At 57.4% G+C, this 22,768-nt stretch overlaps 9 protein-coding genes across 9 annotated transcripts; 2 read left to right on the top strand and 7 right to left on the bottom strand.

Annotated features, from left to right (window-relative positions):
• Positions 1-2,852: 2,852 nt before the first annotated feature.
• On the bottom strand, positions 2,853-3,116 carry WHR41_05126 (uncharacterized protein; the record flags this gene model as incomplete). The annotated part of the gene is made up of 1 exon (XM_069373731.1): positions 2,853-3,116. The coding sequence occupies one exon, from the start codon at positions 3,114-3,116 to the stop codon at positions 2,853-2,855; it is 264 nt and encodes an 87-aa protein (XP_069228910.1).
• Positions 3,117-3,176: 60 nt separating this feature from the next.
• WHR41_05125 (uncharacterized protein) lies at positions 3,177-4,255 on the bottom strand (the record flags this gene model as incomplete). Its single annotated transcript, XM_069373730.1, has 2 exons — positions 3,177-3,995; positions 4,208-4,255. 2 exons carry the CDS (start codon positions 4,253-4,255, stop codon positions 3,177-3,179), a joined length of 867 nt encoding a protein of 288 aa, XP_069228919.1.
• An 847-nt stretch (positions 4,256-5,102) lies between these two features.
• On the top strand, positions 5,103-8,643 carry WHR41_05124 (uncharacterized protein; the record flags this gene model as incomplete). Its single annotated transcript, XM_069373729.1, has 2 exons — positions 5,103-5,572; positions 5,638-8,643. Exons 1-2 carry the CDS (start codon positions 5,537-5,539, stop codon positions 8,641-8,643), a joined length of 3,042 nt encoding a protein of 1,013 aa, XP_069228995.1. The 5' UTR covers positions 5,103-5,536.
• A 1,924-nt stretch (positions 8,644-10,567) lies between these two features.
• On the bottom strand, positions 10,568-13,150 carry WHR41_05123 (uncharacterized protein; the record flags this gene model as incomplete). Its single annotated transcript, XM_069373728.1, has 1 exon — positions 10,568-13,150. One exon carries the CDS (start codon positions 13,148-13,150, stop codon positions 10,568-10,570), a length of 2,583 nt encoding a protein of 860 aa, XP_069228920.1.
• A 369-nt stretch (positions 13,151-13,519) lies between these two features.
• Positions 13,520-14,708, bottom strand: WHR41_05122 (uncharacterized protein). Its single transcript, XM_069373727.1, has 2 exons — positions 14,321-14,708; positions 13,520-14,257 (listed from the first exon to the last, which is right to left on the bottom strand). The coding sequence occupies exons 1-2, from the start codon at positions 14,384-14,386 to the stop codon at positions 13,994-13,996; spliced, it is 330 nt and encodes a 109-aa protein (XP_069228996.1). The 5' UTR covers positions 14,387-14,708; the 3' UTR covers positions 13,520-13,993.
• A 109-nt stretch (positions 14,709-14,817) lies between these two features.
• WHR41_05121 (uncharacterized protein) lies at positions 14,818-16,122 on the bottom strand (the record flags this gene model as incomplete). The annotated part of the gene is made up of 2 exons (XM_069373726.1): positions 14,818-15,757; positions 15,812-16,122. The coding sequence occupies 2 exons, from the start codon at positions 16,120-16,122 to the stop codon at positions 14,971-14,973; spliced, it is 1,098 nt and encodes a 365-aa protein (XP_069228997.1). The 3' UTR covers positions 14,818-14,970.
• Positions 16,123-16,393: 271 nt separating this feature from the next.
• Positions 16,394-18,576, bottom strand: WHR41_05120 (uncharacterized protein). Its single transcript, XM_069373725.1, has 3 exons — positions 16,793-18,576; positions 16,601-16,734; positions 16,394-16,550 (listed from the first exon to the last, which is right to left on the bottom strand). Exons 1-3 carry the CDS (start codon positions 17,462-17,464, stop codon positions 16,517-16,519), a joined length of 840 nt encoding a protein of 279 aa, XP_069228921.1. The 5' UTR covers positions 17,465-18,576; the 3' UTR covers positions 16,394-16,516.
• A 427-nt stretch (positions 18,577-19,003) lies between these two features.
• On the top strand, positions 19,004-21,718 carry WHR41_05119 (uncharacterized protein). The gene is made up of 2 exons (XM_069373724.1): positions 19,004-19,285; positions 19,384-21,718. The coding sequence occupies exons 1-2, from the start codon at positions 19,237-19,239 to the stop codon at positions 21,234-21,236; spliced, it is 1,902 nt and encodes a 633-aa protein (XP_069228959.1). The 5' UTR covers positions 19,004-19,236; the 3' UTR covers positions 21,237-21,718.
• WHR41_05118 (uncharacterized protein) lies at positions 21,591-22,639 on the bottom strand. The gene is made up of 3 exons (XM_069373723.1): positions 22,176-22,639; positions 22,028-22,108; positions 21,591-21,956 (listed from the first exon to the last, which is right to left on the bottom strand). Exons 1-3 carry the CDS (start codon positions 22,290-22,292, stop codon positions 21,744-21,746), a joined length of 411 nt encoding a protein of 136 aa, XP_069228960.1. The 5' UTR covers positions 22,293-22,639; the 3' UTR covers positions 21,591-21,743.
• Between the last annotated feature and the right edge of the window lie 129 nt (positions 22,640-22,768).

The raw sequence follows: 22,768 nt of genomic DNA, 5'->3' as shown, positions 1-22,768 counted from the left end.
AGCATCTGCACAGTCTTTTAGATTGAAACGCTCTCGTCATCCGCCGGACCAGTCGATTGCACGCGCGATCGACGCTCAAGGTTCGCATCTCGTCCCAGCCGGCGGGCGGCACATGGGCGCCTCGCTGCAGGTACACGCGACGGCACCACGCGAGGGTTTGGCGCGCGAAGCCAGTCCTGCTTTTGGGCCGCGCGAACAGCATTGCCGGTGCCGGTCGGGCGAACATCGCTAGAACGCTCGTCGATGGTAGCCTCCCGGCGTGTGAACAGCGAGTGCCGCCACCGCTACGTGCGTGCGTGCGTGCGTGTGCGGGTGTCTGTCTGCGCTGGTTCGTCTGGCGAGCAGGCGCCGCGCAGGCGAACGGGGCAGCCGGCGCGCTCTCCTGTCCGTGGTAGAGGGCCGAGGGGGCTAACCCGGCACCGTTGACTTGGCAGTCCGGCGTAGATAGCGACGAATCCGACGATGATGCGCTGACGGACGTCCTCCGAGTCACGTGTGCCCTGCCGCCCTGCTGTGTGCGGGTGGTACCTGGTCCTGGTAGTAGTGTGTGGTCACTGTGGTGTGCTCCTCCACCCGCGTGCGTCGGTGGCGTGTGGCTGCAGGCGGCCCGTCTTTGTCACTCCGTCCGCCGTCAATCAATCAAACCAGCTTGCGCCACGGGCTGGCCAGCGCACCGAAATAGACAGCCTGCGCAGGGGCACCGCCAGCGCCCTCCTATAAGCAAGGTTCGGTGCCTGGGGCGTGGCGCTCGCGAACGCCTGCTTGCTGCTCCCTGTGTGTTCAGTACAGTCCCTGGTAGTGTGTCGTGCAACTGCGCCCGTGTTGACAGGTCGCGCTATCTGTCTTCACACCCCGGCGACGTCGTTATCGCCACGCCAGATCGCACCGCCGCAAGCAGTCTAGACTGGCTCGCCGTGGGTGACAGCCCACCGTGGAGGAGCAAAGCTTATCCGCCCGTTATCATCCACCTGGCACTCCCACCCGGCGTCCGCACCGTCAGCCACCATTCAGGTCGCCGCTCAGGGGGACATCGCCCATCCGCGCTGTTGGCCTAAGGGCAGAGCGGGTCTCGCAGCCTGAGCACGACCAACGACAAAGGGAGAAGTCGCAACGCCCTCCTCGCCCTCTCACTGATGATGATCTTCGCCCTCTCAAGCCACTTCGCCGACAATGCTTGTGCCCTCTTCGCCGCTTGGGCGTCCCATGGTCCCTCCGCCAGTCGGCGTCTTCACCCACCACCGCCAGCGCTGCGCTGCGGCTGCGCATCGCGGTAGGATCGCCGCAAGCTTTCGACAGCGCCCGCCCACGCCCACCCTGTAACCACCGCGCCGTTCCAGCGCCTCGGTCGCTGCTCGACGTCGCACGCGGTGCCCACTCGCTCCGTCATGGCCTCCACGAGGCCCTCCGTGGGGCCTGAACCATCGTGCCAGGCGTCGGTTGCGGCATGCGCGTCGAGGCCGGCGATGGCACTTGCGAGTTGTCGGTCATCCTCTGCGCTCGCCACCTCAACAGTACTACCACGGTGGCGCTGTGACAAGCATTGCAGCGCCAAGGCCGATATACCTCTCGCTATCATTTAAGGAGGCAATTCCGGCGCCTCTCCTGCGGCGGTATCACATGTCTAATTGGCAAGGTTGCGCCCAATGCCGATCGCAGCGGCTTGATCAAAACCGACAACGTCCAGGGCTTGGCGCTGATGAATCTTATCATCAGGCCCAATTCGGCAGCGCGACGCTGTGCAAGTGCGCTTGCGTCGGCGCTCGACCCCGACCGTTTGGCGTCCCAACCCAAACACCCTCGCCGTAGCGCTCACAGATGCGCAACCAATCTGAGACGCCGCCCGAGCCCCATGATCGACAGGACCGTCCTCAGGGCCCGCTTCCCGTCAATTGGGTTCCTGGCGGCGCGTTTCCGAAGAATATCCACTTCCATCCTGCAAGGTACTGCTGTCGCGTCGCCGCCTTGGAATTCATCATTGCACCGAGGCCGCACCGCCCGCCTCTACGCGCGCCGGGACTGGGGTCGGATGGAGATGGATTCGAGGTGGATCACAGAACCTTGGCTTCTCCAAGCTGCCCTGTCAGCCTTGCGGGAACGGCAGGATCATGACACTTCAGCCTACGCGGCCAGGAGCGGCCATCGAATCATCGCGCCATTACACCCCATATGCCTCGAGCCGGGACTCGTGCGAGCCAAAGTATTTCATCTCCAGAAGGGTGTGCTATCTGCCGGGGGTCCCCACACGTCGTGAAAAAATGCCCTACCCACGCGCACGCACGCATCATGGCCTTCCGCATGTTTCAGCGCTTGGAACTTCTGGAAGTTTTTTCGCGCAACGTCCGCATGCTTCTGCGCCAATGACTAGCTCTACTCTCAACGTAACGACGATTGCTCAGTTGCTGCCCGATCTGATGATAGACTGCCAACACACCATGCCCTACGATTCATGCTCTAGAACTGCCTAGCCTCGAACCGTGCAGACTCCCGAAGGTGACCCACGATCCTTCCGGAAGGGCCGCCCACCCTGTTGCTCCTTCCATCAGTTTATCCGACAGTCCACGGCATCACAACTTCCAATGGTCGCCCTGGTCGACGTGGAGTTCACATGCCCCATAGGGAATAATAGCACCTCGAACTCGTATCTTGACTGCCGAGAGGCTCCTCAGACGCTTACGACAATGTCTTCAATAGTACTGTAAAAGCTACCTGGACTGGCAATAGTGAATCCCCGCTAGGTAGCCTACTAGTTGGCTTGTCATAGACTCTCAGACAACTGGGTGGTCTCCCGGAGCCACTCCACTCCACCTGCCGCCTTCGTAGATCACAAGGCAGTCGTAACAGCCCCAATTGCCTCACTCCAGCCCATGTGGAGTGAGCTGAGCTCTCCAAGGTCGATCCAATGATGTGGCCTTCTCAACGTCAAACCTCCAGATCCCACAGGTGGCGTCAACATCCAATGACTCCCCCACGGCCTCGAGAAGCTTCTCCGCTACCGGATCCCGATCCTCTTTCCGGAAAAAGAGCGGTCGCCATTCTTCTTCGCTCGTTCCCGATTCCTTCCGCAAGGCCCGTTGTGCGTTCTCCAGCGCGCTCTTGCTGTCCGACACCCTCTGCATGTCCCCAACGTGAATCGCGTCGATCACGCCGCGCCACGCCTTGCGCGACTCCCACGCATCCTACTCGTCCAACGGCGCCGTCCGGCACTCCGTCACGGGCGCCGACGCGACGTCGTACGTCTCGATCGTCTTGCCCTCAGAGTCCGTGAACGTAAAGCTCTCCGTCCAATTCCCTTCGGCCGAGTACAACGGCTTCTTCTTCGCCTCGCCTTCGTTGCTTGCGCCATAAACGGCCGCCTGCACATGATTCTTCTGCCCTCCCAGCCCCAGCACGCCTTTACCCGTGAAATCCACCTCCGCCACGCACCCGGACGACGACACAATCCTATACGTGCCACTAAGCTCCGGATAGGGCCCCCCGGTCAAAATCCCCTTGACCTTCACATCCGGCAGCGGCACGAGATAGTCCTCCTCCCACTCATCCAACCGCAGCACCGCATGCCCCGTCTGCCGCACGTTCACGCTGCCCGAGAACGTAATCTCCTGCCTCGTGAAGCCCTCCGCGCGCACGCCGTGCTTCGCGTTCCAGAGATAACACGCCGTCACGGGCGGGTGGTGGCTGACCTGCTCGCTGACGAGCCTGGTCTCCTCGCCCGGGTCGCCGAGCTCGCCGACGAAGACTTCGCCCAGGAAGGCGTTGAGGGGCTTCTTGACGCCGTCGGATGGCGAGCGGCCGGCGTATTGCTGGCCGCGGAGGGAGGCGAGGAACCACTTGAGGACGGCGAGGAGGCGTTTCTCGGGGGAGGGCTCGTGCGTGGGAGCGACGAAGAGGTCGGGGTGTTCGATCCAGTAGCGGGGGAATTCGGTGGTGGATTTGTCTGCGAGGACGAAGGGGGGCGCGGTGATGTTGCTTAGGTCGCCTTTGATGGTGGCGATGGACTGGAGAAGAAGGTAAGCGGCGAGTACGATGTTGATGTTGCTCGTGAGTGTGGGGTTCGTGTGCTTTTGAGGTTTGATTTGTGTTCTTCTTCTCCATCATGGTGTGTTCTCGTAGTGCAGCCAATGTCGGCGGTGGTGTGGTCCAACAAGCCATGCTTGGAGGGAGATGTGGATTTTTTTTTGGTTATGAAAAATACTGAAGGGGAACCTACAGCAAGGAATTGCTTCAGAGAGCTCTGCTGCGCACCAGTTTCCGCCATTGTCACTATTCTCGCGGAAACGGTGACCCTTCGCTTGTCTTCCTGTGTCGGCTTCGATAGCAGTGATTACCTTATTTATTAGTGGGGTTCGTATTTTCTATGCCAATGAGTTCATCGATGGGTTTATAAGAACGACAGAAAGATGAAGACAATTTGCACAGTCTACGACGCTCGACAATAATTGAAGTCTACAGGATGCTGGTTTGTTGTGCCGTGTGAGGTGGCTTCCAAGAGATATGTCGTCACTTCGCCCTACGAATTCGGGGCGCAGCCACAGCCGCTCAAGGCATCGCTTGTCAATCAGATCTGTCGCGTTCCACAGGGGTCAATATCTGGCAGATCAAATAATGTCGGTTCACGATTATTTCTGAATTTGGTCACTGTTTGGAACACATGAGACAGACTTGCATACCGCCTTGTATAATCGATCCTGACAGCGAGGTTTCGAACGGAGCGGCTGGTCGTGAGAAACGATCGGATGGAGTTGGCAACCCCAACCCTAACCCTAAGACATCGTCGTCTTTCTCCAGTGGATGCACTGCAAGATCACCTTGATGATTCCAGCATTCAATAGATGCTCGAGAAACCTTCTCATGAACAATGCAAGAATCTCCTGTAGGTGCCTTGCGCGCGAACACGCCACCACCGACATCCTCACACCACCGTCAGCCCTACAACAGGAACGAGCCGCCTCGCATCTTCTCGGATCACACCTCACGCAGCCAGGCTGCCAGGCATCCCGTCTGTAGCCTCTCGGCAGCGGGGAGGTGTGGGTAAGGCTGGGCGAAGCGAGGCCCGAAAGTCTGCAGGCTGCGTCAGCCACGAGACGTTGCGTTTCACAGGAGAGGGAGGCTACCTAGGGCTGCGCTCGTACGACCGCGCGCGACCGCTCGCCCTCGTTCGCTGCGCACGTGTTGACATTGTAAACAATTCGCGCTGCTTGTATACGACCACACCAACCACAATCCGTCCTGCAGGGCTCGGTAGACACGCGCAGGCCGGCAACGCGCAAAGCATCCCTGCGCAGATCACAAACACCTCGGGGCACCGCGGGACTTTGCTGGGCTGAGGGACGCCAGCTGATCCGGATACCTAAGGGAGCGTTTTCCTGCCGCGAGCGACTTCGAAACATCCGCCTGGTTCCGCACGAACATATCAGCAAAGCCACCCTGCAGTGCATTGAATTGGCCTGAATAACCACAAGCCCTCGCCTGCTGCAGGCCACGCATGGGAACAAACAACGCCGTGCTCTGTTGCCTGCCACCTACGTAAGCTGGCAACATGGCCGGCATAGAGAACATTGTCGTGCACTCCAAGGTAAGCCGGCATCCCTGCACATAATACAAGCCTTGCTCTCCATACCTGACCGATCGTGCATGCAGAGCTACCTCGTCCGCTGGATCCAAGTCCCCGAACACCACTCGATCTCATGGAGCGTGCAGCCGCACAAGAAGAGCATTGACTTCGGCATCTTCAAACACCCCGGCCACAAGAATGGCCTCGCGCCTCCGGTGCAAACGCACGAAACCCTCGACCAGCCGCAGACGCCCGTCATTCCCTCCACAGGCGCCGACGCCCCAGTTCAAGAAGGAAAGCGAGGACACCGCGGGTCGGTCAGCAGCAAGCATGCCTCGCAAGCGCTGGTGGAGAAGCTGCAAGGAATTGGGCTGCGCTCGGTCGCGTGGACGGGTAAATGCGAGGCCGACAAGGTGTCGATGGGCCGGTACGACGTCGCGGAGGGCGAGGGCGGGATGTACGGCTTGGTGTTTGATAACACCTTCTCCAAGACGACGGGCAAGACGATCACCTTCGTGCTCATGACGCACCCGACCAATGCGCCGCCGAAGTCCGGCCACCACCTGCACTACTCGCAGGCTTTTGCGCCCAGCGCCCCGGGCGGCAGGAAGGTCTCGAGCCCGGCGCTGCGCCCAGTGCCGGACTCGGTGGAATCGCTGAACAGCGACTCGACTATGCACCGCGGCGTGCTGGAGGACCCGCGGCCGAAATCGAACGCGACTGAGTCACGGGGTTTGGAAGGCGCCACGTTCTACACCGGAGTGTTGCACAAGAAGCGTAGAAAGAAGGGACAAGGCCTGGCGAGACGGTTCTTTTCGTTGGACTTTACATCCGCAACGCTGTCCTACTACCGTGACCGTCACTCGTCTGCGCTTCGCGGGGCGATCCCGCTCTCGCTCGCTGCGATTGCAGTGAATGAGAAAGCCAGGGAGTTCACAGTCGACTCGGGTGCGGAGCTGTGGCATCTCAAAGCTAGCAACAGGAAGGACTTCGATGGGTGGAAGGATGCATTGGAACGCGCCGCTGCCTCTGCCAATGCTGCTTCTACACCGGCTACGCCCTCAAATACCTTCCAGAGTTTCATAAGGTCCAAACAGCCCGATCCCGCCGAGCAGAACGAGTGGGCTCGCGTCGAGCAGCTGGTCAGCAAAGTGGCGGGCTCACGGGACGCTGTGCGCAGGCTGGCGAAAGACACGGATCCAAAGTACGCTCCTGGTGCTTCCGGCTTGGGCTTGAGCCACACAACTTCGAACAGCAGCAGCACCATGCCGAGCCCTGCTTCTCACGAGTCTGTCAATGACTACTTCCAGGAGGTGTCCGACGAGAGAGTTCAAGACAAACGGCCGTTCTGGAAGAGAAAGCCGAGCACAGCAAGCGCCACGCGCGCCCCGTCAACACTGCTCAGACGAACCGTGTCCGGCCACCTAGCTGTGTCCGCTCCATCTCCAGCGCCAGCGTCACCTTCTGTTGGATCTCTCAACGTGTCAAAATCCAGACAAACGGCGTCACAGCAGCAGCTCCACCAGGACGAAGACGTGCACGACAGATGTATGGCCCTCTTGCGCGACCTGGATGAGGCCGTCAGCGGATTCTCCGCTTTGATAGCAGAAAGCAAGGCTCGTCGCTTGCCGCCTCTACCGGTTTCGACTTCTCGCATGTCCATGGAATCCACGAGAAGCGAGGAGTTCTTCGACGCCGTTGACGGCACAAACACCCCTTCGCAATTCCTCACCATCCGCCGCTCGAGCGAATTCGACGATACAAACGAGGCCAACGCCGAGGAACCTGTAACATACGCAGACTCTGATGCTAGTAGCACCGACGGCACCGCCGCGGACGAGTCAATGTATGCGAGTGCGTCCACTGGCATCATCCTCCCGAAACCGAAATCTCTCACGCCACTGCCACTTCCGCCAACCAAGCGTCGAAACACCCTGCTCCCGCCCAAGCAGGCTCCACCTAGCATTATTGGGTTCCTTAGGAAGAACGCAGGAAAAGATTTATCAACCGTTTCCATGCCTGTCACCGCAAATGAGCCGACATCCTTACTGCAGCGCCTATCGGAATGCATGGAGTACTCGCCATTGCTCGACTCCGCCGCTTCCGCATCGCTTCCTGCAAACGAGCGTCTACTCTACGTCGCCGCCTTCGCCATCTCAGGCCTCGCATACAACCGCGTCAAAGAGCGTGCCATCCGCAAACCCTTCAATCCCATGCTCGGCGAGACCTACGAGCTCGTCCGCGAGGACCTGGGCTTCCGCTTCCTCGCCGAGAAGGTCTCGCACCACCCCGTGCGCGCCGCCTGCCAAGCCGAGAGCCTGAACAACGGCGGATGGTGTTTCGCACAGTCGCCGCAGCCCGTGCAGAAGTTCTGGGGCAAGTCCGTCGAGCTGAACACCGAGGGCCGCTCGCACGTCGTCCTGCACGCGCCCAACGACGGCAAGGGCGAGCACTACTCCTGGGGCCAGGCGACCTGCTTCCTGCGCAACGTCATCGCCGGCGAGAAGTACGTCGAGCCCGTGCAGAGCATGACCGTCGTCAACGAGAGCAGCGGCGCGCGCGCGGTCGCCACCTTCAAGGCCGGCGGCATGTTCGCCGGCCGCAGCGAGGAAGTCACCGTGCAGCTGTTCGACCCGGCTGCCGGCGACGCTCCGATCTCTCTCGGCTTGGCGGGCAAATGGACCGAGAGCCTCAAGCGCACCGACACGGGCGCGGAGATCTGGAAGGCGGGCGCGCTCGTCCCGGACACGGGCAAGGTGTACGGCTTCACGACTTTCGCGGCGGCGCTGAACGAGATCACGGAGAACGAGGACGGCTTCCTCCCGCCCACGGACTCCCGTCTGAGGCCCGACCAGCGCTTGCTGGAGCAGGGCGAGGTGGATAAAGCGGAGAGCACGAAGGCCAAGCTGGAGGAGCGGCAGCGGTCGCGCAAGAAGGTCCGCGACAACCACGGGCAGGAGTGGAAGCCGCAGTTCTTCGAGAAGATGGCCTGCGACGGCGAGGAGATGTGGAAGCTGAAGGAGAAAGGCGGTTATTGGGAGCGGAGGGTCAAGGGGGATTGGAGCGGGGTGCAGGAGGTTTTCGAGGCCTGATTGATGATCAGGCTCGATCGGTCGGGGTTTTGTTGGAGACTACGTTTTTTTGGGCTTCTTACTTGCGTTGTCGGTGATACCCAGCGTGCTTTTTTTTGCTCTATAGTGCGTGCTTCGTTCGGTCGAGGGATCGACGAGCACAATGCTTGGAAATGCTTCCGTGTGCCTAGACTCAACATGCAGTCACTCTGCCGCCTTCCCGCCATCAACACGCTCGTTCCCTGCACCACCACCCGCGCAGTCGAGAACCTCCCTCCCACTCCCAGCCCGAAACCCAAAAAGACCATTCCCACAATATACCGCCGAAACAACAACAAGCCCAACATACCGTAACCTCAAGACAAATCCCCAGACTCCCCCACACGACCCAGGGCACCGCAAGAACCTGGGGACATGAGACATTATCCAAAAAAGCCGTTGAATCGACACTTTCCCCCACGCCACGCCACGAGCACCGAGATCTAAGAAACACAATAGCGCGAACCCCTATCCCTCGTCCCCGCCAGCCGAAATCTACAGTCCTGCCTCCCTCCCTCCCCACAACGGCACGGCTTGCGCTGATCGGAACTTGCCTTCGCTGCCGTGAGACATCATGCACGCACGGCACACAAACTTGCAGTAAACGTTAGCAGCGAAACCAGGCACGCGCTAAAGTATCTCCAACGCGCCCGAGCCGTTGGCTGCTCGTCCGCGGACGCAGGTGCGTTGGTCCCGCGGCGGTTTTTGATGAGAGTTTGATTTTGACTTTCCCGCGCGGTTGGAGCTGCCGTTGTGTACAGTGGTGTTAGGGTAAGTGTGAACAGTAAGCGGTGTGTTGTTCTGGTTCATTACGGCGAGACTGGTGTATGCCTGTGCGTGGGCGTGGTTTGATTCAGTTATTGGATGGTGGATGAGTGGAGTAATGTCCGGTGGGAGGTGGGACGCAGATGAGTGTGTTGTTGGTGTGTTCGTGATTGTGATTGTGTCGGGGGTTAGATGGATATTTGCAAGTGGTTCTGTAGCAGGGTGGGTTCGACTATGTAATGTTGTTTAGTCAATGACCTTTCTAAGGATGCGCGAGAATGTGCAGGGATGGGCTTCGATGGTGAAGTTGTTGCCCTGTACAATTGATCGTGACCGGCGACGAGGTATGTTTTGGTGATCGATGCATGTACTACTCCTCTATCGCTTATCTACGATTTCCTTCTGATCGGGGAAAGTTGAATATACATCGGCTCCTATGATCGTTGCGAGTCCTTTCCAGTGGATCTTTGGCGTTGGTGTGTTCGGCACCACCGATTTGCTATCGCAGGCTTCTCATGAGAGATTTCCGTTAATCACGCCCTCCCAGACACCACTAATATGCTGAGCTGCCCATCTCATGCCTTAGCGAAGATATGACAGCAATATGCAGAAATTTGCAGTCAACCCAGTCATGCCTGCTTCGATGATACTCTTAGCAACAACAACAACCCTAACCCTGGCTACCCCATGCACCCGGCGATTCTTGCAGAGCAAGATATTGATGGGTTGCTAGCTTCTCATCTTCGTTGGCGACTATGTTTGCTAGAGTTCTTGAGTGACTGGTTTGAAGCTCGTGACTTCTTTTATGATTGTACCATTATCCGAACAGTTTCCTCGAAAATGGCAAAACGGGGATGAGGGCGGGAAGAGCAACGACGTGGATCATGGGTAACTGGTTAACCACAACAAGTATTCCGCGGACCACAGACATCCTCATCGGTTGCATAATTCATCGCATGCTGAGCAAGTACTTCAACTCGTCGAAAAATAGTGACTTTGGATCGGTGCAAGTAGGATAGCATTATGAGACGGGAAACTGTGATAGTCGCCGAAGCGGTCGGGCCGCAGCGCATTCTATTGTCTCGATGCCTAGTATCGAAGCCGAGCAATGTATTCCTACAAAGAAAAGACCACCTCCAAATCACCGCTGCCCCTTCCGCTTCATCTTCTCCCTCTGGTACTCCTTCGCCTCGCGGCCCTCCTCGCCCTGAATCTCCGCCACCAGCCTCTTGTACTTCTTCTCGTACGCGGCGTCGCGCTCCCTCTTCTCGCGCAGCTGCTCGCGCGCGATGAAGTTGGCGTCCTTGCGCAGCTCGCGGAGGGCGCCCTTGCGCTCGCGCTTGTACTCCTTCTGCAGCTTGGCGGCGTCGGAGCGCTCCTTGTCCGGATCGTAGTGCTTGTCTGGGTTGAAGGCTTCCTCGAACTTGGGGATGCTGGTGCGGATGGAGAGGGGCTTGTGGTTGTGCAGAGCGAGCGGACGGCGGTGAAGGCGAGCTTGATCGAGGAGGATTTTGAGGTGTTGGACGTCCTTCTTTGCGGCGCCGGACTTGGAGAGGGTGGTAACGAATGGCTGGAAGATCTCGGTGAAAGCGGTCTTGTCTTTCCAAAGATTGGCCATGGCGATGACATTCTCCAGATGTGCTTGCTTCTGGGCAGCATCAGGTGCGGGTTTCGCGGAGAGTGCCCGCAGTGTGAAACGAACGGCCTCCGGCAGGTAGCGTTTACTGAGCTTCTGGTAGTTCAGAGCAAGGCGAACAAGGTAAGCTCCTTGTGTTTGGTGCGTGGAACTGGTCGGGTTTGTGATGCCTAGCCAGCGAGCCATGAGTGTGACCGCAGGGGTGACGACCTGGTGAAAGTGATCACTGGGTGGGTACACAGATCCAATCGCAGTGAGGATGACCAAGTCGCCAGCTGTGGGCTGTCCTCGCTCGTGGAAAGCTTGAAGCTGCGTTCTGAAAGCCGTGGCAATCTCTGTAGGATAGGTCCGTGAGAGCGAGTGAAGATGTCTGATCAGCCGCTCGATGGTTGCCAGCGCTTGATCGTTGGTTCCCATGTAAGCGATGTGATCAACAAGTGCCTCCGAGAAATCAGCCATCGCCTCTTTGTTCGCGGCGGACAGTGAGGGGTGATGCAACTTGCGGATGCGCTGTACAATGACAGGTAGTTCTTCAACCGGGACATCCTTGATGACATCCAGAAGTTCGGTGTGTGACCGAGGGCAAGGGTAGGTATACCTGACGCCCAGATCCGTCATGTTTGCACCCGTCTTACCGGCAGATGTGTCTTCATCCTCATCTTCAACAAATTCGTCCTCTTCATCAACCGCAGGCTCCTGCTCCTCCGACTCCGCATCAGATCCAGATCCAAGATCCACCATATCCTCGTCGACAGAGACATCGCTATCCTCGGCGTCAGACCCACTCGCGATCAAGTCGTCATCTAAGTCGAAATCGTCCTCGTCAGGCTGCACGGCTTTCTCTTCCTTCGCAGGTTTTTGTGGCGCGTTCGACGAAGTGAAGCCGAATTCTGCCATTTCGTCGTGGTAGTCGTCATCTCCATTCAGCTCACGTTGAGCGGCGTCAGCACCAGTGTCGGCGCCCTCTTCCGCCTCGTCGTCAGAAACCTCCTCGCCGTTCATGCGCTTAGCACGCTTCTCCTCGAGCTTGCGCAGGCGCTCTGCTTCCGCAACCGCCTTCTCTTCCTCGGTCTTTGTGCGGTCGGAGGGTTTGGCGCGAGTATCCTGGGCGTATTGGCGCATGCGAACGTCGTATTCCTTGTCGGCCGCCGCGCGATCCATTCCATCAATCAACCTCTGCCGGTCAGGGTTGATACCGGCATTGCCGCCTTGCGGCGCTGCTGCCTCGGCCGGTTGTGCCTTCGGCGGCGGCTTGTATCCCTTCAGCAGGTCCAACATGTCCGTCATCTCCTTGTCCATCTTCTCACGAAGCTCGTCATCTTCCTCCTGCGCCTTCTGCCTCTCGTACTTGTGCATCTTCGACTTGGCAATAACCTCCTCCATGACCTCCTTCTTTGTCTTCTTCCGCTCCGGCTCCTCCTTCGCTTCCTCCGGCAAAGGTTGCTGGTCCTCCTCCTCATCGTCAACGTCAGATCGTCGACGCTTCTTCCGGATAAGCTCGCCGTCAGACTCATCGTCCGAGCCGCCCGAAACATCATCCTTGAAGTCATCCCCAGCCAGATCCGCAATACTGCGCCCACCGTGCGTTAACCCAAACCCACCCTCATCATCGCTCGCCTCAAGATCAAACATCGACCCTCCCTTCTTCCGCTGCTTCTCCAGCGCAAACCGCTCCGTCGCGCGCTCCTCAGGCGTCATCCCGACGTCTCCCTCGCCAATCCTGCGATCCACCAGCCCGCCCGCCTTGTTCCTCCTCTGCATCTCCGGCAGCAGCGTGGCCCTGCGCATCTGCTCGCCCGCGCTCTTGCTGACGCCCGGCCTGTGGAGGACATCCTTGTAGCGGCCGGACGCCTTGCCGTCGTTCGCATCCTTCCTGCTCGCGCTGGGGAACTTGGCCGGGCGCGCGGCCTGGCGCAGCTCGAAGGGATTGAAGGAGTCGCGGATCTGCTGGATCGCGGCGTTGCGCTCGACGCGCTCCTGGCCGGAGCGGCCCTTGTGCTCTTTCTTTTGCTTTTTGGACTGCTGCGGTCCTGTGACGCCCTGCTCGCGCAGCGACGCCTTCAGCCGCTTCAATTGCGAGGCGGGCATGGTTGTGGGATGTGGTGTGTGAGAGCTTTCGGCCAGGCGATCCAAAGACTGGTCGGCTTTGAGACTTGAACTTTTTCTCGAGAAGCGAGTCTGGGGTTGCGGCGGCCCCTCCCGCTGAAGATGATCTGATAAGATTGACATTCTCTCAAATGAGACATATCTTCAATGTTCGCAGGCGATTGCGTATGACCCATTATTGAACAGAATATACTCAATGCCTTTGACTCAATATTAAGATGTCTTGCACATGCTGTTGTTCATAGCATTTGCGGGACGCATGTGAACGGCAAAGACACTATTTATGTGAACTGTGCGTACAGTTTAGCAGCGCTCTTGCTTCGCGCGCTATGCCAATTGAATCTGGAGGCATTATGAGATGAAAAATTTGTGTAATAGAGCTACGGGCACTGCAGATGTCTCCCCAATCCTTCTGCATCTAATAGCAGACGGGGATTCTTACTCAGCCAATCGTGAAGTGAACCGTGCCATCTCGCCAAAAATTTCTTCTAGATATTCACAGACCAGTTCGTCTTTGGTAGCGCCGGGAGTGATTCGAAAGAGTTGAGCCAGGCGAGCTGAAGCGCGGCCCATGCGAGGCGTGAGACCGTTCTGAAAGTGGAAATTACTATAGAGGTGAATCGCTGCACCCACAGGTCGGCGTTTCCAAAGATTGCACGTCACTAGACCTCCTCGATTTAGTCGTGCAAGGCGAAATCGACAAATGGCCACAAGAATCGTCTGGAGTCCCCATCGACCCTGCCACAGCGAATAGAACCCCTAGTCAGGACTGCTTCATACCAGCTCCAAGGCCAGAAAGCGTTACAAAACCAGAAAACCACAAGATCAGGCTTTACAAAGCCCATAGAACAGCGTCCAAGTGAGCACGAAACTCATCAGCCCGCCGAACAGATCGCCGATCCAGAAATCGCCCACCGGCCGGAAGAAGTACGCGCTTGCGTCGCCGTTCGCTTTCAGCGAGAAGACCAGCAGGGACACGATGGCGGTGCCGACGAAGTAGAAGAAGAAGCCGGGCAGGGATTCCAGGCCGAGCGTGCCGGCGGCGACGCCGAAGAGCGAGGCTGTCAGGGCGCGGATGTTGGAGACGGTCTGAGAGACAGGTACGTTAGTGCGATAAACCAAGATAGAGTGAGGCATGGAAGAGACGCTTACACGAGCGTTGTGGCCGACACTCTCGCCTACTATGGGCTTGAGGGCGAGCTGGCGTTCGTCGAGCATGGCGTGGTGACGTCTCTGTGCAGGGGACTATTGGTGGCGAAGTCGGATCGAGGACGCAGCCGAGCGACTACAACGCCTGGTACCGCAGCGTAGATCGATGGAAGTGAGGCGAAGTGAAGTCAAGTCAGCGGACGAAAAGGTGCGTTACGTCCGAGCTGATGTTCGCGATCCGCGGACTTTTCGGCGTCGAGGTTGGCCCGCGTCGGGTGCAAGGCAATCACGATATGGGGTGATTCTATTTGGACACACTTGAGTGCGTGGCCCAGAGAGTAACGATGTAAAGATGAGTTAATGGTATCTTTCTGTGCTGGCGCATGCCTTACCTGAAGGTGCAGATGCAACGCCGAAGGTGAACGTGGTGAACCCGGGGCTGCCCAATCGGGTCGAGCGCCAGAACGAAGTCCGTGCGCTCGGTCTGGAGATGGTGGATCTTGCTATCTTCCAGGTCATGTCTACATTCTGCTTTGGGTAGCATCTAACTAGGTACCATATTTTTCGAACTATTCGATTGAGATCAAGCGTGTGATGTTACTTATCACCGTTCATCGCTAGGCGCAATAGATTAGACCCAGAAGCGCCTCTGCCTAGCAGTTCTCTGTTGGCTTATCGAGACTTGCCGACTTCAGAAGTGCCCTCATATCCCTCCTCTCGCCCGCAGTCTCCTCGTCGTCCTCGGACCAATAGCCTTGTGCTCCAGGTTCCGCATCTCTCTCGTAATCAAAAGTCCCCGCCTGAATCTTAGCGATTCGAGAGTGCTGTTTCCCGAGCACCATGGTAGCATCTGCACCCTTTGCCACGCATATCCTTGCGGCCTCGAAATTCAAATGATCGACCGCGTGCTCGAGCGCATCGTCGGCGCTCGCACCGGCATCTAGCAGGGGCTCGAGGGCCGGCACCCACGGCGCAGAAATGGCACTGTCAATCGTGGTATACACAGCCTTTTCTGGATTCGCGCCTCTTTCCAGCAATTTTCGGACCGCAGGTAGATTTTGGTAGTACACTGCACATTTCAACGGTGTGCCAGAATCACCCGCCGCATGGAAGAAGTCTCGTAGTTTCTCATTGTCGGCTTCTATGTCCATGTTGTGCACTTCCAGCAGGTGATCTATCATGGCCATGGCCTTCTCGGGATCTGGGCATTTGGATGCACAATGCAGTGCTAGGCTACGGTGAGGGTCGGCACCGCGCTTCACTATGTGATCGAAGAGCTCGATGTCGCCTCGTGCCGCAATGTTGTTCAATACTTTCAGGGAATAGTCATGAGCGCCACCTGGTGGGCGTCCGGTATCGACGCGCTTGTGATCGGTGCGACTGGCGTCTACACCATGGTCAAGCAACCAGTCAAGGGCTTCTCGATCGTGAGCGAAATCTCTGGCGGTCATTAGCATTGCCATGATCATGGAATGTCACTTTACAAATCCTCACTGCAAGATAAGATGTCCAGTGGTCCGGATGTCGTGCCCAAATTCTACAAGAAGTTTGACGACTCCAATCGACTTCTTCATATACCATACCGTCGCACACACGTTGGGGTCAGCGCCGTGCTCGAGAAGCAATCGCATGGCCTCGACGTGTGGCCATGCCATGGGCAGGCATGCGCTCGCATCGGTGGCTTTGATGAAGTCTTCGCGGAGGAGCGAGCTGATACGCAAGGTATCTTTTGCCTTGCATGCGGATTGCAACTCCTGCAAATGGATTGCATAGCTCTTTGATTCCTCTTGCCACTCATCTGCCATTTTGCCTGAGTGCTGTAGATCTAGTTGACAGTCCAGGAGTTGGGAGCTGCAGAGACCCTGGGTAAAGCGTGCATAGGAGAGCTACATGACCATATATGTTTTTCCGGAAGAAAGGAATATAGTAAGAATTCCGTAGTGTGTGAGGCCTAGAGCCAGACGCTCTATTAGCCGGATGACTAACGACGTGACTATAATTAGTAACAGCGGGATAGAAGCGTACTGTGTCCTGTCGCATGCTCTTAGACCAAGTCATTGAATATATGTTGCTCTTGAATGATACTTTGTCTATACTAATACATTTGTAGGACAGTCCCATTTTCTGCTCGCATGCACGCGTCACAAAGATGCTTGTGTTGGTCAAGAGCAAGGATCCGAATATGGAGCGGCCAACTGCTCACTTATACAGCTTGCCATAGTCGTTCAGATATCTGTTCACTAAGTCAGAGCCCGGTATTTGCTGTCCTCCCGAACTACTCACTTTTGCAAATGATTAGGCAGCTGATACCCCTGTATCTGCGAAGCCCTCTGCAGAAGCTGCAAAGCGCGGCGATAGTATTGTTCGTTCGATCTGGGACTTGAGACGTTCCCTAGCGACATGTACGCTTCCGCTGCCTAGAACACACACTCAGTCGTCGTTACTTCGATCTTACAGATCACTTCTCGAACCCACCTTAGCCAGAAGATCGCCCGCTAACGCGCTCTGCTTCGACGCCGCAGCGACCGCTTTCTCCAGGTACTCAACCGCTGGCTGCAAAATGCCCCTCGCTTCAACGTATTCTGCGGCACCAACTCGTCGCTCGGCCTCCGCTGCCGACTCCGAGCCAGCTCGACTCTGACCCGCATGAATGCGTGCCAGCGAAGGCTGCGCCCGCGACAGCCACATCTGACCCAGCCCCCTCAGCGCCGCGAGATTCTGCGAGTCGCGTTGCAGGATGAGTAGCCACTGGCGCGAGCACCAGGAAGCGATGTCGGCGACGGCGCCGTTTTCGACGTCTTTGGTAGCGATCAGCTGTAGAGCTGTTGTGATCCAGACTTGCTCGGGCGTTCGCGCTGCTTGCTGCATGAGAGTCGTGCTGTCCAGAGATGCGATGGTTGCTCGCGCCAGAGCGAGGAAGCTTCGCCACTGCTGGGGTGAGGACCGCAGCATGGTGTAGATCTGGGCGATGGCCGTTTTGCAGGCGGCGATACGCTGGTCTTCGTTCATGCTGGGTAGAGCGGGGATCAAGCGTGGTCTGATATTGGGAGGTGACATCTTTGAGCGGTACTGCCTACACCAGCGTCTTATATGAAGGCTGAAGTGGACAGCGTCGACAGCTCGCGTTCGCAAGATGCAATCGTTCATAGGCCTCACATCGCGCCCGGGCAAGCGGTTATCGTTCTGCAGTTCGCTTGTCCGCCCAAGCGGACTGTGAATGGAGGAAGCCAGTCACTCCCAAGCACGTAGCGGAGAGAGACATATCCGTGATGACTTGATGCGTCGGACCTGGAGGTATGGAAGAGAGCGCATCGTTACTGTGATTATGTCATGGCCTCGACAAGCAGGCGTGGACCGAGATGCATAGCCTCGAAGATAGGTCTACGCCTGGCCGAGCTGACGCCCAGGAAAGGTGGCGACTCCAATCTTACTCGGAGGGAGCGAAGGTTGTGGCCTACTAGGCCACGAACCGAACGCCTCTCATCCGCGACTCCCTGTGATTGCCTGTCATAGGGAAGATCGGCACCGTAGGGTCCGTGGAAGTACCTGCAGAGAACGTGGAAGCATGCAGTCACAGAGCAAGGCCGCTGAAATGACGGTGACGGGTACTTGCCCTTGCGAGTGCCTACAGTGTGCTGTGCGACGTGAAGTCATCATCTGGTGGGCAAGTGAGGTCGGCTCATGATTACGAAGCACCGGCTGCCGAGCTGAAGTTTGCCGGAGCCTCACGAAGATTATTCATCGACTGATGTTAGCCAGGCTTACTCTGCTGCAACGAAAGTATACGGCTCCAGCAGCGAGGTGCCATGAAGAAACATGAAGTCTAGGCTGCTGTTGTACCGTGACGTCGATCAGTTGGTGGCGGAGGTGAACGGATGTAAGGATACCTTATGGTGTGTAGAGAGCCGTAGTCAGCCGGCCTTATCGCAGCAACAACCTAATTATGCAGCACCTCGGCCCTAGACGGCCGCACATAGCCCCAAAACATCATCGAAAGGAAGGCAGTCTCGCTACCTAGGTGTGAGTGAGCTGAGATGGGAGATGCAGGTGTCCAACATCGATCGATCATCGCACAATCGCGAGGTATAGGCGTGAATCCGCATACAGCAGCGGTCGACGGAGTGAGGTCAGCGCCGAAGTGCATGGTATTTCCTTGCAAGGCGTGCACTCTTTCTGGACGTTGCCCTCGGTGCATGTGCATAAATTAACGAGTTGCGAATGAAAGTGGTTTTGCTGCAAATCAGCAACGAATTTAAATGCCTTTTAGATGTGTAAGGCGTAGATCCAGTGAGGCGTTCATTGAGGCGCATGTCCCGCGCCACGGCGTCGTGCTAATAATTCCCACATCAGGGCCCGGCCGTTGACGGATGACGATGGGCTTCGGAGGTTTGATGCTGGCGGCGTCACGCAAGGTGGAAGTCTAATCAGCCAGGCACCACAATTCCGTGTGTTCGTCGATCAACCACGCGTCAGAGTCAGAGAAGCCACTCCTGTATTGTCATATGCTGGTGCAGCACAATCTTGAGGGCACTCACACCACGTTTCCAATCCAAAGCATGTGGCCGACCGACCCCACAATCTGCAGCGCGTGCACTGGCGACGGACGGCACGTCTAGGCGCGCCAGCGCCAGGGGGACCGTTGCGCCAACCCTTGTGATCTCCATGAACTTCGCCCATGCGGCCGTTTGGAACACATGGTCTGTAATCTCGACCTCTGCCGCCGTGCGTCACCTTGCCCAAACAAACAACACTCTGTCGCAACACCCTGTCACCGCCGTATACCAGTCCAGTCACCAACTCACGCGACCCACAAGCCATAAGCCGAGCACCAACACCAACATCATCCCACGCGCAGACGGCCGCACCCTGAATCCCATCTGACCGGCGAGTTGCCCCCACGCCCGTAGGCGGGTCATGGAATGGAGCCCATATATGCAGACGGTACACCTCTAGCTGCCTACTTGGAAGGTTGGTCCTCCATCCTACTACTATCCTCGCTGCCCACCTTCTCGGACCGTCTTTCCGCGGAGACGCTCGCAAGCGCCGTGCTGACAAGAGCCGTGCAGGCGAGGGCTCGTATGATCCAAGCCATGACAGCGACGTAGACCACAGTCCTTCTCTTCGAGCGCAAGATGCCGACAAGCCCACATCATTCGCTCCCTCGAGCGCGTTGCCTGCACCCGCGTCACGCCTGCGCCGGAAGATCCTCCCACCCATACACATCGCGAGCCCTCCGAACACGCGAGCTTCCCTGACCCAGTTCCACAATGCTTGGTCAACAGCTGTCAACTCCCGCCTTGGGGCTGCGGACAATGCGAAGTTCCTCGAGCACTTCCGCTACACACTGGTGGCCTCACAGCTACTGAACGAGTATTTGGATCAAGGCTCCTTACCACCACCTACGGCCATATCAAGTCAGGGCGCAGATGGCGTTGCGAACGAACCGGCCATTTTCAACAACGCGAACAGTCTCTATGGCGCGGCTGCAACGGCAGGGGTTGCTTTCGCAGCAGTTTGGTTGATCCATTGGGCAAGGTCGGCAAAAGGAGGATATCTCAACAAGGGTCGCGTAACCTTTGTGATGGCCGTTTTTGCACTGCTTGCGCTGGTGGGCTATGCTTACGTCCGAAAGCAGTGGGTAAAATACCTCCGCCAACAAGCCGTAGGCGGCGCGACGGAATTGACAACAAATTGGCAAGCGTTCGAGATCTCGAGCACTAGTGCTTTGCAATTCATTCAGGAGGTCGAGCTGGTATCCAAAGGCTACAGGCTCAGCACTCCCTTGCCACCAGTCTCGAGGCTTGAGGATAGCGGCCCCGCGAGGCGTTGCGCCAGGCTCCGGAAAATGCTTCACAAATCGTACGCTTCACTTATCCCAGCATGCATTGCCGGCATCTCGACTCTGCGCACTTTGATCAACGAGGATGATCTGGATCGATACTTCGATATCTACGATATCAATTCGCAGGATGCACAAGATGCTTCTGGCCCTGACGCACTCAGTGTTTTGGAAGACGATGCGGAGTCGTTGAAATCACTCCGAGTTTTGGGATACCGCGCGAGTATTCTCCGTCGTGTGTTTGTCTCTGGGCTCATGTCTCTAGAAGCAGACGGCGGCAAACCTGATTTCACCCGATGGCACACGGCGACTGAGCTCCTCTTTTCGCTCAGCAGCACACTAGCGTCCTCGGCGGATAAAATTCAATCTGTCATGGCCGAGATGGAAACGCTCAACGTCCCCACGACACCGGTTATAAAGTCTCCCAATCCCGGACAAGCTCGCGACAACATGCGCAGCCAAGTGCGCAAAATCTCGGCCCTGTCGTCTGGAATCCGCAGCCTGCAAGCCAAGATGCAGGTCTTACGGGAAGAGACGAATCGCTCAATCGAATCATCTGATGACCTGACTGATCTCGGGCCAAACCTGATGGCGCAATACGACTCCATCGGCACCGATCTGAAAGACCTCATGCAAGCTTGGGAAACTGGCAAGGCAAGCCTGCAGTCCAACATCTCACGGCAGGAAAAGCGCCTCTCCTTCGCCTCCAACGCCTCCGGTCTACGCTCTCCCGTGTCATCCCTCGGCGGCCTGACAGCCGTCGACGAAGACGGTTCACCGATGAACGCGCTGAAACTGCTCTCAGGCGACGGGGACGGGATGGCATCCAATCGCTCGAGCTTGGGCACGTCGCCGTCGGAAGAAGGCGAAGCAGTCTTTGAAGCGATCGCGATGCCGAAGAAGCGCTCTTCCCTCACGCGCGAAGAGCGCATCACACAGATGAACCAGGAGCGCGAGCGGCGCACGAGCTTGATGGCGCGGCGCGAAGCCAACACCAGCATGATGAAGGAGCTCGAGAACGTCATCACTCTGCGACCGAAGAAGGGCGTCAACGGCTCGACGAGGATCACTTCGATATGAGCGCAAGCTCATCCACCCGAGCTTATTTTTCCTTTTTCCAGTTTCAGTTTCCCGCGTCTTCCTGAAGACAGCTCTTTCCCTTCCACGGCACTTCTTTTTGTTCATTTTTTCGTACGTCATATAATCACCCGGCTGGGAGCGAGGGATACAGGGACCTCCAGGGGCGGGCAACGGACGAACCGGCAAAGGCTGCATAATTTTGACGAAAAACCCCATCGAAAGCATAACAGAAAACTTCAAAGGGCCTAAACTTCAATACCCATCGGAACCACCGGATAACAGGCAAGGCAGGGAAAGGCAAGGAGCCGCCGCCTCACTACCGTAATTACCCCAAAACCAATAATGACACAAACTGAAAAAAAGAACATAGCGACGAACCATAGATCAAGACAGCAAGCAAGCAAGCAAGCAAGCAAGCATTCGATACAAATAGCAGACAGATAGCACGAACGAATCCACAAACAGCATCATAACACCTCACATCCGTTCGTCAACCCCTTCCCAACCCTACTTCGGGTTCGAAATCTTCCACTTCTGGCACTTCTTCTTGCCGTACACGCGCGACTGCTCCCCGCGCCCGTTGCCCGACACGCACATCTCGTAGAACTGCTTGAAGCAGATGTCCCACGGCAGCCACTGCGCCGGGCGGCACCCGCCCGTGATCCCGACCACCGCGTTGCCCACGCGCTTGTGGTTGCCGGAGTGCACGCTGGGAATGGACTGTGGGAGGAAGGGGGTTAGTGGGTTGCGAGGAAGAGGGGGGACAGTAAGGGGGATGAGGGCAGGCGTACGAATCCGTTGCTGTAGTTGCAGTACTGCTCGATGGCCTTTTGGACGTTGGGCGCGCGCTTGATGCAGGCTGCTTTGCCCCACTGGAAGGAAGCGTCTTGGTCAGTATACATGTGTCATGGGAGGGGACAGGAAGGAGGAATAACGAACATCGCTTCCGCCACCGTTGCCGCGCCAGTTTGTGCTGGCCGCTTCGGGCTCGGCTTCGGCGTAGGCTAAGGCCAGGAGGGCGAGGACGAGCAGGAGGAGCTGCGTGATGGACTTCATGGTTGCGGTCTTGTTCTATTGTCACTGATGGGACTGTATGGATAGAGGAAAGCAAAAGTGCGGAGGTGATTGAGTTGGAGAAGCATTATCAGGCGGCGGGCACTTCTGGCTCTCGAGGACAAAGGAATGGATTCGACTGTGTTCCGCTCATCAATAGGAAGGGCGTGAGTGCGGCGAGAAACAAAGAGACGCCGGTAGTTTGGACAATGAACGAGCTTGGAATTGACGCGAACGTATGTAGGGTACTCTCGAATCCGCTTGGTTGGGCGAGGATATTGTTTGGAGAGGCACGATGGATTCACAATCGTCAAGTTCATGTTGGCCCTCACTTGAGTTGGTCCTCACTTGAGGCACACCAGATGCTGCGCCTCAAGATAAGATATGAGGTCGGAGCGAGGTGGGTCAGGACAAGCAGTGGAGCCGTCCCTGGCCGCCCAGGCGAGGCAGGCCAAGGCACGTAGTGGAGACGCTCAAGT

Source organism: Cladosporium halotolerans (genome assembly GCF_011745625.1).
Source record: "Cladosporium halotolerans strain TM138-S3 chromosome Unknown Sca17, whole genome shotgun sequence".
NCBI classification, from domain to species: Eukaryota; Fungi; Ascomycota; class Dothideomycetes; order Cladosporiales; family Cladosporiaceae; genus Cladosporium; species Cladosporium halotolerans.
The sequence above is the reverse complement of the archived record's forward strand: the minus strand, read 5'-3'. Positions and strand labels throughout refer to the sequence as shown.